We start from the raw sequence: 12,352 nt of genomic DNA, 5'->3' as shown, positions 1-12,352 counted from the left end.
AACGAGCTTGTCTAGGATTCAACCGCTTGGCGGACTCGAGATAAGTCAAGTTCTTATGATCAGTCAAGACCACCACGCGATGCTTAGCTCCTTCAAGCCAATGACGCCACTCCTCGAATGCCCACTTCATGGTCAGCAACTCTCGATTGCCCACATCATAATTTCGCTCAGCAGGCGAAAACTTCCTGGAAAAGAAGGCGCATGGTTTCATCACCGAGCAATCAGAACTTCTCTGCGACAAAACAGCCCCTGCTCCAATCTCAGAAGCATCAACCTCGACCTGGAACGGAAGCGAAACATCTGGTTGACACAACACAGGGGCAGAAGAAAAACGACGCTTCAACTCTTGAAAAGCTTCCACAGCAGCAGAAGACCAATTGACCACATCAGCACCTTTCTTGGTCAAATCGGTCAATGGTTTAGCAATACTAGAAAAATTGCAGATGAAGCGACGATAAAAATTAGCAAAGCCCAGGAACTTTTGCAGACTTTTCAGAGATGTCGGCTGAGTCCAATTATGGATGGCTTGGACCTTAACAGGGTCCATCTCGATAGTAGAAGGGGAAAAGATGAACCCCAAAAATGAAACCTTCTGGACACCAAAGAGACACTTTGATCCCTTCACAAACAAAGAATTAGCACGCAGGACCTGAAACACCGTTCTGACCTGCTTCACATGAGACTCCCAATCATCCGAGAAGATCAAAATGTCATCTAAGTACACAATCAGGAATTTATCCAGGTACTCTCGGAAGATGTCATGCATAAAGGACTGAAACACTGATGGAGCATTGGCAAGTCCGAATGGCATTACTAGATACTCAAAATGGCCCTCGGGCGTATTAAATGCAGTTTTCCACTCATCGCCTTGCTTAATACGCACAAGATTATACGCACCACGAAGATCTATCTTGGTGAACCAACTAGCCCCCTTAATGCGAGCAAACAAATCAGATAATAATGGCAAAGGGTACTGAAATTTAACCGTGATCTTATTTAGAAGGCGGTAATCTATACAAGGTCTCAGTGAACCATCCTTCTTGGCTACAAAAAAGAACCCTGCTCCTAATGGCGACGATGACGGGCGAATATGCCCCTTCTCCAAAGACTCCTTCACATAACTCCGCATAGCGGCGTGCTCAGGCACAGATAAATTAAACAGTCGACCTTTTGGGAATTTACTACCAGGAATCAAATCGATAGCACAATCACAATCCCTATGCGGAGGTAGGGTATCGGACTTGGGCTCATCAAATAAATCCCGGTAATCAGACAAGAACTCAGGAACCTCAGAAGGGGTGGATGACGAAATAGTCAGAAATGGGACATCACCATGTACCCCCTGACAACCCCAGCTGGACACAGACATGGATTTCCAATCTAATACTGGATTATGGACTTGTAGCCATGGCAACCCCAACACGACCACATCATGCAGATTATGCAACACCAGAAAGCGAATAACCTCCTGATGTGCAGGAGCCATGCACATGGTCAGCTGGGTCCAGTACTGAGGCTTATTCTTGGCCAAAGGCGTAGCATCAATTCCTCTCAATGGAATAGGACACTGCAAGGGCTCCAAGAAAAACCCACAACGCCTAGCATACTCCAAGTCCATCAAATTCAGAGCAGCGCCTGAGTCCACAAATGCCATGACAGAATACGATGACAAAGAGCAGATCAAGGTAACGGACAGAAGAAATTTTGACTGTACCGTACCAATGGTGGCAGACCTAGCAAACCGCTTAGTGCGCTTAGGACAATCAGAGATAGCATGAGTAGAATCACCACAGTAGAAACACAGCCCATTCAGACGTCTGTGTTCTTGCCGTTCAACTCTGGTCAAAATCCTATCGCACTGCATAGGCTCAGGTTTAAGCTCAGGTAATACCGCCAAATGGTGCACAGATTTACGCTCGCGCAAGCGTCGACCGATCTGAATGGCCAAAGACATAGACTCATTCAGACCAGCAGGCATAGGAAATCCCACCATGACATCCTTAAGGGCTTCAGAGAGACCTCTTCTGAAAATAGCCACGAGCGCACCTTCATTCCACTGAGTGAGTACAGACCACTTTCTAAATTTCTGACAATATACCTCTATCTCATCCTGACCCTGACACAGAGCCAGCAAATTCTTCTTTGCCTGATCCACAGAATTAGGCTCATCGTACAGCAATCCGAGCGCCAGGAAAAACGCATCAATATTACTTAATGCAGGATCCCCTGGCGCAAGGGAAAATGCCCAGTCCTGAGGATCGCCACGCAAAAAAGAAATAACAATTCTCACTTGTTGAACTGGATCACCAGAGGAGCGAGGTTTCAAGGCTAGAAACAGTTTGCAATTATTTTTGAAATTCACAAACTTGGCTCTATCACCATAAAACAAATCAGGAATAGGAATTCTTGGTTCTAACATAGGCTTCTGAACCACCAAATCTTGAATCTTTTGTACATTTATAACGAGATTATCCAATGAAGAGCACAGACCCTGAATATCCATGTCCACACCTGTGTCCTGAACTACCCAAATGTCTAGGGGAAAAAAAAGGCAAAACACAGTGCAAAGAAAAAAAAAATGGTCTCAGAACTTCTTTTTTCCCTCTATTGAGAATCATTAGTACTTATGGCCTCCAGTACTGTTATGAAAGGTAATTCAGTACCACAATGGACATAGAGGTCAGCGCACATACAGTGACCTGGCAATAACCCAAAAAACAAGAACGAGCTCTGAGACGTGGGAACTCTGTTGACCGCAATCCCTAATTCTCTCCAACCACACTAAAGGCAGCCGTGGATTGCGCCTAACGCTCCCTATGCAACTCGGCACGGCCTGAGAAACTAGCTAGCCTGAAGATAGAAAATAAGCCTACCTTGCCTCAGAGAAATACCCCAAAGGAAAAGGCAGCCCCCCACATATAATGACTGTGAGTTAAGATGAAAAGACAAACATAGAGATGAAATAGATTTAGCAAAGCGAGGCCCAACTTTCTGAACAGAGCGAGGATAGGAAAGGTAACTTTGCGGTCAACACAAAACCCTATAAAAACCACGCAAAGGGGGCAAAAAGACCCTCCGTACCGAACTAACGGCACGGAGGTACACCCTCTGCGTCCCAGAGCTTCCAGCAAGCAGGAAAAAACAAATAGACAAGATGGACAGAAAAAAACAGCAACAAATAGCAAAGAATAACTTAGCTATGCAGAGCAGCAGGCCACAGGAACGATCCAGGAGGAGACAGGTCCAATACTAGAACATTGACTGGAGGCCAGGATCAAAGCACTAGGTGGAGTTAAATAGAGCACCACCTAACGACTTCACCATACACCTGAGGAAGGAAACTCAGAAGCCGCAGTACCACTTTCCTCCACCAACGGAAGCTCACAGAGAGAATCAGCCGAAGTACCACTTGTGACCACAAGAGGGAGCTCTGCCACAGAATTCATAACACATAACCACAGACTGCTATCAGCTTGGCAGTAAGCTTGTGCTCCTGTGAGGCTAACAGGGCGCAGTGCTTCCCTTTCACGGCTACTCTGTGGAGTAACAGAGTTAGTCTATACCGCCAAACAGTGCCGCCATTTGCTAGCAGCAGGTTCCTCCTGCATGGTGGACCCCGGGCTGCGAACACACCATTTACAATAAACATCTCTATTTTCTCGGTGCGTTCCGCTAGCCCTAACACCAGGTTTCATCGGCTTTGTGTTATTCTGTGGACTTTTTGTTTTTGAGGTTTATTATTTTTATTTTTTTTACAGGAGATCGAGGACGTCGCTTGACTTAGCAGAAACAATAAAGATGGCAAAACTGTGTGGTGTATGATTTCATTAAAATACTTTATTCTTACTGTGTGGTGTTTATTTAACCCTTTACCAACTATAGGATTAGTAAGGGAGAGGTGTCTTTTTAACACCTCTCCATTACTAAGCTGGGCTTAATGTCACCTTACAATAGGAAGGTGACATTAACCCCCCTTATCCCACTTGCCACCCCTACAGGGCAAGTGGGAAGAAGCGGACAAAGCTCCACAATTGGCGCATCTAATAGATGCGCCTTTTTTGGGCAGCTGTGGGCTGCTGTTTTTAGGCTGGGGGGCCCTTGTCCATGGCCCCTTACCAGCCTGAGAATAGCAGCCTGCACCTGAGTTTTGCCAGGCTGGTTTAAAAATATAGGGGGACCCCACATTGGGTTTTTCATTCATTCATTTGCCCCTGCTCGCACTGCTTGCCGGTAGAGCAGGGAAGAATGGATGAGAGCGGGGTTCAGCACCAGTGCTGGGGAAAAGCGGCTTACAGTAGCGCTACTTCACCTACGGCCATTCGTGCACACGGAGGACAGTGTGCACTGTTGTCCGTGTGCACGTGGGTGGCACGGTTTGCGGCCCATGTGTCCGGGTGAAAACGGACATGTCTGTGTGTCTGCACACAGACACACGGTCCGTGAAAACACGCTGACATGTGCATAGGCCCATTCATTTGAATGGGTCTACGTGTGTCAGTGACTCTGGTACGTGAGAAAACTGTCACCACACGTACCGGAGACACTGATGTGTGAAACCGGCCCAAAGGAGAGGGGTGAATATCTTTATGGCTATGGCTACGTTCACATTTGCGTTGTGCGCCGCTGCGTCGGCGACGCAACGCACAACGCAAATAAAAACGCACAAAAACGCATGCAAAAACGCTGCATTTTGCAACGCATGCGTCGTTTTTTGCCAAAATTTGGACGCAAGAAAAATGCAACTTGTTGCGTTTTCTTGGTCCGACGCTTGCGGCAAAAAAGACGCATGCGTCGCACAACGCAACAAACAAAAACGCATGCGTCCCCCATGTTAAATATAGGGGCGCATGACGCATGCGTCGCCGCTGCGTCGCCCGACGTAAACTAGCATAACGCTAATGTGGAACGTAGCCTATGTGCACACATTCAGGATTTTTTCCATTTTCCACGGAAAAAACGCTAAAAAAAGCTTACATAAGCATCCCATCATATTTAATGCATTCCGCATTTTTTGTGCATATGCTGTGTTTTTTTCTGCATTGGAAAAGCATTCCGGAAAAAGACGCAGCATGTTCATTCTTTGTGCGGAATCACCTCTAGGGACTGGGCACCATATCCTGTGTTAAAAAAAAGAATTAAAATAAAAAATAGTTATATACTCACCTTCTGGCGGCCCCCGGATCCAGCCCAGGCCTTAGCGATGCTCCCGCGAGCTCCCGTTCCCAGGGATGCATTGCGCAAATCACCTGGATGACGTAGCGGTCTCGCTTGATGCTACATCATCTTGGGCTATTGTCGTGAGGCATCACTGGAAACGGGAGTTGCCGGGAGCATCGCGAGGAGCGGGAAGGCTGCGGGGGCCGCCAGAAGGTGAGAATATCACAATTTTTTTTATTTTTTTATTATTTATAACATTATTTATATCTTTTTACTATTGATGTTGCATAGGCAGCATCAATAGTAAAAGGCTGGTCACCCTTGTCAAACACTGTGTTTGACAAGTGTGACCAACCTGTCAGTTTTCCAAGGGATGCTACAAATTGCTTGGAAAACGCTAGAATTCTGCAAGCTAATTATGCTTGCAAAACGGTAATGTTTAGCGTGAAAAAGCATGCCAATTCTGCATGCCTTTTACCCGCGGCAGGGAGTTGCGAATTGCTGTGGAAATTTCCGCGACAATTCTGGACGTGTGCACATATCCTAAAGGTTTGAAGCTATCGTTGACTTTTGGATCAGTAGTGCAGACATCATGTGGTCGCAGGTCCAGCGTCTGATTCCTTCAGTAAATTATCTTCATATTGGGCTTAAGTTCCTTCAGTCTTCTTATTTCGTTCTCTTTAGGAGATCCATTGTCCCGCATGCTGGAACAAAAACAGACCTCAATATTAGTGACTGCACTAGGAGGATTTCCTTAGATTCTGTGCTCATGGGTGTACGCAATCCAATTTTCGTCCCACTTTTTATCTCTTTGGCCATTTTTACCATCAAAATAACTGCCATTTATTATGTATATTCATCTTTTCCACAGCACATATGATAACTTGTTGATCGAGGGGGTCTGACCACTGGATCCTGTGCCGATCGGCAGCACAGGGAAATATTATTCCTGATAGAATGGAGGACCAGGCAACATTGGCTCCATTAATTCTCTATGGTGCTGCTGAGAGTGCTCAACTTTTTCCGACAGTCCCATAGAGAATGAATGGCAGGTCACTCAAAAATCAGAAAGCCGAGACATTTTTTAACGGGGATTAAAGTTTCCCATTAAGGAAAAGTTTTCCTCTATCTGCCAATTGCTGCGGGTTCCGGGAATGGATCCCCTATCAATCAGCAAGTTATCAGCTCTCCTTCAGATAGGTGATAAAGGGGTTGTCCATAAAAACTAGTTAAGTCTTCTCAAATTCCTGTCATTTGTTTATGCAGACAATTACCTGTGCATGTCATTACCTGCACACCTGTTTTACTAGTACAATTTGATAACCATACTTGCCACACATATCCTGCGGCCTGCTGTCACATTTTTTTCTGTATGTGTACCTACTTACTTAAAATTTATATTTATGTCTTTTTTGGCAAGGGTTGAATAGTTGGCATTGAAAAGATTGTCAAAAGTTATTCAAAACCTATACCATGGCTAGGAATGTGGGAGCCGCTACAAGTAGCAGAAGCACGACCACCCGCAGTTGCCTTCTAGGCAGTAGCCCTACCAAACACAAGACAGAATGGGCCTCCTTTGTCTCTGGCAAGCATAAGAGGCGAGGAAGCGGATGGCATTATAGAATTATGGCACATCACTTGTCTCAGTCACAGCAGGAAAATGTTACCTCTGACAGCGACACTGTCAGTTTGAGTTTGTGTTCTGCACAACATTTTTAACTGTTTTGTCAGTGTGTTGCGCATTAAATGTGTTGTTGGTTACAAATGGAATTCCATCCTTTATAAAGGTGAGGCTAATTTGACATACCTCTTATACCCGCATGTCTCCATCCTGTACATGTGTTTAATACTCACATGTCACCGTCCTCTACACAACTGTCATACTCACTGTAGTTCCTCTATCCCGCAGTCTGGACTGGAAAGGGCTTCAATCAAGTCACTAAAGTGAGGACCATATAGAAGGTTTTTAGACAGGTCAAGAACCTTCAGACACTTGTTATTCCTTATTCCAGAAGCCAACTGGGTACAGGAAGATTCTGGAAGATAATTACCAACCAACCTGTAAGAATAAGAAGATGAGATGTTAGTGACACGTTCACAGAGAGTTAGCATAAAATCTGTACATTCTGAATGTGGAGAGAAAATGTCCCAACTGTTAGTGAAATCCAGAAATGTCAACCAATCACCAGAATGGAGCACATACAGTACGTCACTGTCATAAGATGTTACTACAGTGAGATCAGAAAGTTATTGTGGATTGTGCCAAATTCATCTGCATGGGGCATGTGGTATAATGGATTTGGAGCAACTTGTGGCCCAGGAGACGCTTCTTTTCTTACACAAATCTAATGCTTGTCCTACACATGCAAGAATTAATGTACCCGTCTATAATGTATGAGGTGTAACCAGTGTGAGGGGTTTATGTGCGCCCTCTGATCTGTTGTGCATGGTACAGAGTAGGACTATAAATGGCCACATCTTCCGTCGATGGGATAATTTCTATACTGCACGTTACAGATTACATCTGATAAATGTCTCCCTCAATGTATTTCCATGTGATGCGGCTCCTCTCATTCTCTGACCATTTACAGTAGTAGAATAGTAAGAATAATAGCTGGAGATTACATTTTTATATCTCCATTACATGTCATAGATAAGTGATGTGAGGAGATGAGACAGTCAGATATCAGTAGAGACGTCACAACAAAATGAAGGCAGGAGTTTATCTCATAGACAGGCATACCAAGAAATAATACAATCTATGTATAACTTGCCCCCACCCCACGTCTCCATACTTACATTAATGCTCCTATCCTGCACTCTGGACTGGACAGAGCCTCCATCAAGTCATTGAAGTGAGGACCATACAGACGGTTATTCGACAGGTCAAGCATCTGAAGGGACCGGTTATTCCTTAATACAGATGCCAACTGAGTGCAGGCACTGTGTGGTAGGTGATTATAACCCAAACTATAAAAAGAAAAGATGAGGTAGGGGTGGGCATAGAGCGATATTAAAAAAAATATGTAGAAAGTGAATGTAGGGAAAAAATGTCATTACTAAAGGTCACCTTGTACAGTATATCCAAGCCTGTGATCTTTCTTGCTGAGCTACTGTATCTAACCTTGTCATGTGTGATGGTGTATACATTTCCTGCAGCATTCACACCTTTATTCTACACAGTGATACAGACTGTATAGAGCATATACCTAAAGGTATCCTAACTACTCATCTCCACATTACCTGGTGTTCTTTAAATTGGAAGTTCTATTGTGTCAGAACTTGAACCCAGCAGCTCTTGTGCACCAGGCGGCAGCTTTTCCCTCTGAGCTATTCAGCTCGCTGGACAGTTCTTGCTAACACAGATACTAGTACCTGTGTTGTTCCTGATTGGCTCCACCCTGTAATCTCTGAACTGAACACCCTACTGACTTTGCCCTTCCTTCCTTGTGAGATTATTGAGCTCCCAGCCAGTAGTCAGAGCTCTCTTTCCACCTGCTGCTCCCGTGTACTTACTGGCTAACCCTTCACTACGCAACCTGCTTATCCTCCAAACTATACTGCTGCTCCCGTGTACTAACCTCTGGCTAACTCCTGACTACGCTACCTGCCGGTGATGCCCCTAGTGGTTGCAATAATGAGTCACCTGCCAGGGCCGTGGGGTACTCGGTACCGGGTCCTGAGTTCACAGCGGGATGTCACGGTTCGTAGCCCTAGGTGCCCATGTAAAAGGGAAAGGTCTTTAAATGGAATAAAGTATATGTTCGTGACGCCACCTGTGGTATTCGGTCAGTGGGGACCGACGCTGCGTTAAGGGGTCCTCTAGGGTGATGTTATGGCAGCTAGATGGTATACCTTCCCACAGGTGAAGTATATCCCCAGGGCTCCTGGTGTGTAGATGGTGAATGGCGCAGTAAAGAATGAGGACACAGGGTTGCAGTATCTTTACCTTGTTTACTGTCAACTTCAGGCAGCCACAGTCCAGGGCACCAGATCACAGGGCAGACAGGGTCCAGCCAGCTTGGAGGCAAGTTAGGAGTCCCCTTACCCAGGTGGAAATCAAAGCCTTCCTCTAGCACCGTGGTGTTGGAGTCCCTTACTGCCTATGGCTTCACATAAGGTCCTCACAGATGTTCTCACTCTCTGTCACCCGTATAGGATAGGACACGACCTGTATGACTGGTGACTTGAGGCTGTTTATAGGGACTCTAGCATGCCCCAGCTTCTAAGGGTGTCACTGTGCCTCCTGGGTACTAAGGCGGACAGGGAACGTGGAATTCAGCTGTCCTGCCGGTCTCTGATGTAAGTTGTGGAGAGCCTTACGATCCTCGGTGTTCCAGCTACCGGTCTCTGCGCCTCAGAAGGAGGCAGCCTGCTCGGGGCTGGTCTCCCCTTGGTATCCTCTCCTGTGCTTCGCTCTCCTGCACGTTCACTGCAATGTATTCGGCTTTCTGAATGTCTCTTTCGAGGAACTGCTGCACTGCGGCCACACAGCTCCGTAAACCCTCTGCTGCCTCCTGCTGTTTCCTGGCAAGAACTGACTAAATTTCCCTACAGACTACCAGATATATATATATATATATATATATATATATATATATATATATATAGGGAGTCACCTAGTAAATAGGATCAAAAGCTCCCCCTTGTGGCCTGGAGTGTGAATGTGTTGCATGCTTGTGGTTACCTGGTTAGAGTTATTCCTTCTTGCCTTCAAGCATAACATCACCACGTGAGAAAAGCAATGCTACTGTGACGACCAGGACCCTGGGGCGCCACAATAACATTACTCTAACTCGGGTCAGTTTGTAACAGAATAATCTCGCACACAAAATAGAGTCTGTTGCAGCCATAAAATTCAGTGGGGATTGTCATCTTTACTGTGGATTCCTTAATCAAAGTCGTATCTGTTTCCAGATGCAACCTGCTCCGTTTAGCAGTGGCAGGAAAAAGCTTATTTTCATCAGTAATATGACTGATGAGACTCATGCATGGGCCTCAACTTATGTGGAAAATAATTGTGAACTCCTTAATGACTTAATTTCCTTCATCACAACTCTGGATCAAGGGTTTGATGACCCGAATCGGTGTGCTACCGCTGAAAAAAACTGCATAATTTACGTAGCTCAATATACCTCAGAATTCCATCGCTGGGTGGCATATACCACATGGAATTTAAAGGGACACTGTCACCTGAATTTGGAGGGAACAATCTTCAGCCATGGAGGCGGGGTTTTTGGGTGTTTGATTCACCCTTTCCTTACCCGCTGGCTGCATGCTGGCTGCAATATTGGATTGAAGTTCATTCTCTGTCCTCCATAGTACACGCCTGCGCAAGGCAAGATTGCCTTTTTATGTTACCAAGGGTAACAGGATAAATTGGACCCCAAAAGTTGTTGTGCAATTTGTCCTGAGTACGCTGATACCCCATATGTGGGGGTAAACCACTGTTTGGGCGCACGGCAGAGCTTGGAAGGGAAGAAGCTCCATTTGACTTTTTCAACGCAAAATTGGCTGGAATTAAGATCGGACACCATGTCGCATTTGGAGACGTGCCTAAACAGTGGAAACCCCCACAAGTGACACCATTTTAGAAACTAGACCCCCTAAGGAACTTATCTAGATGTGTTGTGAGCACTTTGAACACCTAAGTGCTTCACAGAAGTTTATAACGTAGAGCCGTAAAAATAAAAATTAATAATTTTCCCACAAAAATGATCTTTTCACCCCCAATTTTTTTCCCCCAAGGGTAACAGAAGAAATTGGACCCTAAGAGTTATTGTGCAATTTATCCTTAGTATGCTGAAACCCCATATGTGGGGGTAAACCACTGTTTGGGCACATGGCAGAGCTCAGAAGGGAAGGAGCGCCAGATTTTATTGTTATTGTTTGCAGGTGCCATGACCCACTGGGAGAACAGCAGAACCCCCCATAAGTGACCCCATTTCACGAACTACACCTCTCGATGAATTCATCTAGGGGAGCAGTAATCATATTGAAACCATGGGTGTGTCACAAAATTTTATACCATTGGGCAGCCATACAGAGAGACTCGGGAGGGGTCTGTGCACATATCAGTGTGTTTCCATGTACCGAGTGTCCGCGGGCAAAACACGTTGACATGTCCGTTTGTCAATGTCAGCACGGGCCACAGAACATCCAGCACACGTGCATACGCATAACACACATGGATGTCATCCATGTGAAATGCATCGGTACTGGGGAAGAAGCGTTACAGTAAGCAGTGTTCCCCGGCACCGGGTGCTGAACACGACTCTCATCATTCTCCCCTGCTCTGCCGATCACCGATTCTCCCCTGCTTGTGCCGATCACTGGCAAAGCAGGAGAGAATGATGGGAGCCGTGTTCAGCACCCGACGCAGGGGAAAAGTGCTTACTGTAACGCTTCTTCCCTGGCGCCCGTCCGTGTAGTACTGATGCAGTAAACAGATGCCACATGTGTGCCGCAAGTATTAGACACATGGACACGGACATCTCCGGTACCGGAAATATCAAGACATGTGAAAGAGGCCTTATAGCGGGTTTTTATCTTTGGCTGCTGTCATACACTAAAGGACGCTTTTTATTGCAAAAAATAGTTTTTGCATCACCATATTTTGAGAGCTATAATTTTTCCATATTTTGGCCCACAGAGTCATGTGAGGTCTTGTTTTTTGCGGGACAAGTTGACGTTTCTATTGGTACCATTTTCGGGCACATTACACTTTTTGATCGCTTTTTATTCTGAGTTTTGGAAGACAGAATGAACAAAAACCAGCAATTCATGAATTTCTTTTTTGGGGGGCGGGGGAGGGAAGGCGTTTATACCTTTCCAAGTGTGGTAAAATTGATAAAGTGGTTTTATTCTTCGGGTTAGTATTATTAGAGCAATGAATCATTTATATTATTTTTTTATATTTTGACGCTATTATACAATAAAAACTATTTTATCTTAAAAATACTTATTTTTGCATCGCTTTATTCCGAGAGCCATAACTTTTTTATTTTTCTGCTGATCGATCTGTATAGGGGCTTGTTTTTTGCGGGACAAGATGACGTTTTCAGCGGTACCATGGTTATTTATATCTGTCTTTTTGATCGTGTGATATTCCACTTTTTATTCGGCGGTATGATGATAAAGCATTTTTTTTTGCCTTGTTTTTTTATGGTGTTCACTAAAGGGGCTAACTAGTTGG

The 12,352-nt window shown here is 45.1% G+C and overlaps 1 protein-coding gene across 4 annotated transcripts in view; it reads right to left on the bottom strand.

Moving 5' to 3' along the window:
- Positions 1–5,408: 5,408 nt before the first annotated feature.
- Positions 5,409–12,352, bottom strand: part of LOC138640081 (NACHT, LRR and PYD domains-containing protein 3-like) — a 155,771-nt gene continuing 148,827 nt past the window's right edge. For 2 of the 4 annotated variants that reach the window (XM_069728805.1, XM_069728806.1), the window contains 3 exons: positions 7,957–8,127; positions 7,046–7,216; positions 5,646–5,861 (listed from right to left, as the gene is read on the bottom strand). In XM_069728805.1, the coding sequence (XP_069584906.1) occupies positions 5,780–5,861; positions 7,046–7,216; positions 7,957–8,127 (424 nt within the window). In that variant the 3' untranslated portion in view covers positions 5,646–5,779. Of the gene's footprint in view, positions 5,862–7,045; positions 7,217–7,956; positions 8,128–12,352 lie in introns of all 4 variants that reach the window. The other 2 variants (XM_069728804.1, XM_069728807.1) reach the window with 2 other exon arrangements.

The sequence above is a fragment of the Ranitomeya imitator genome, chromosome 1 (genome assembly GCF_032444005.1).
Source record: "Ranitomeya imitator isolate aRanImi1 chromosome 1, aRanImi1.pri, whole genome shotgun sequence".
In the NCBI taxonomy this organism is placed as follows: domain Eukaryota; kingdom Metazoa; phylum Chordata; class Amphibia; order Anura; family Dendrobatidae; genus Ranitomeya; species Ranitomeya imitator.
Note: the sequence above shows the minus strand (reverse complement) of the source record. Positions and strands in the feature narration are given on the sequence as shown.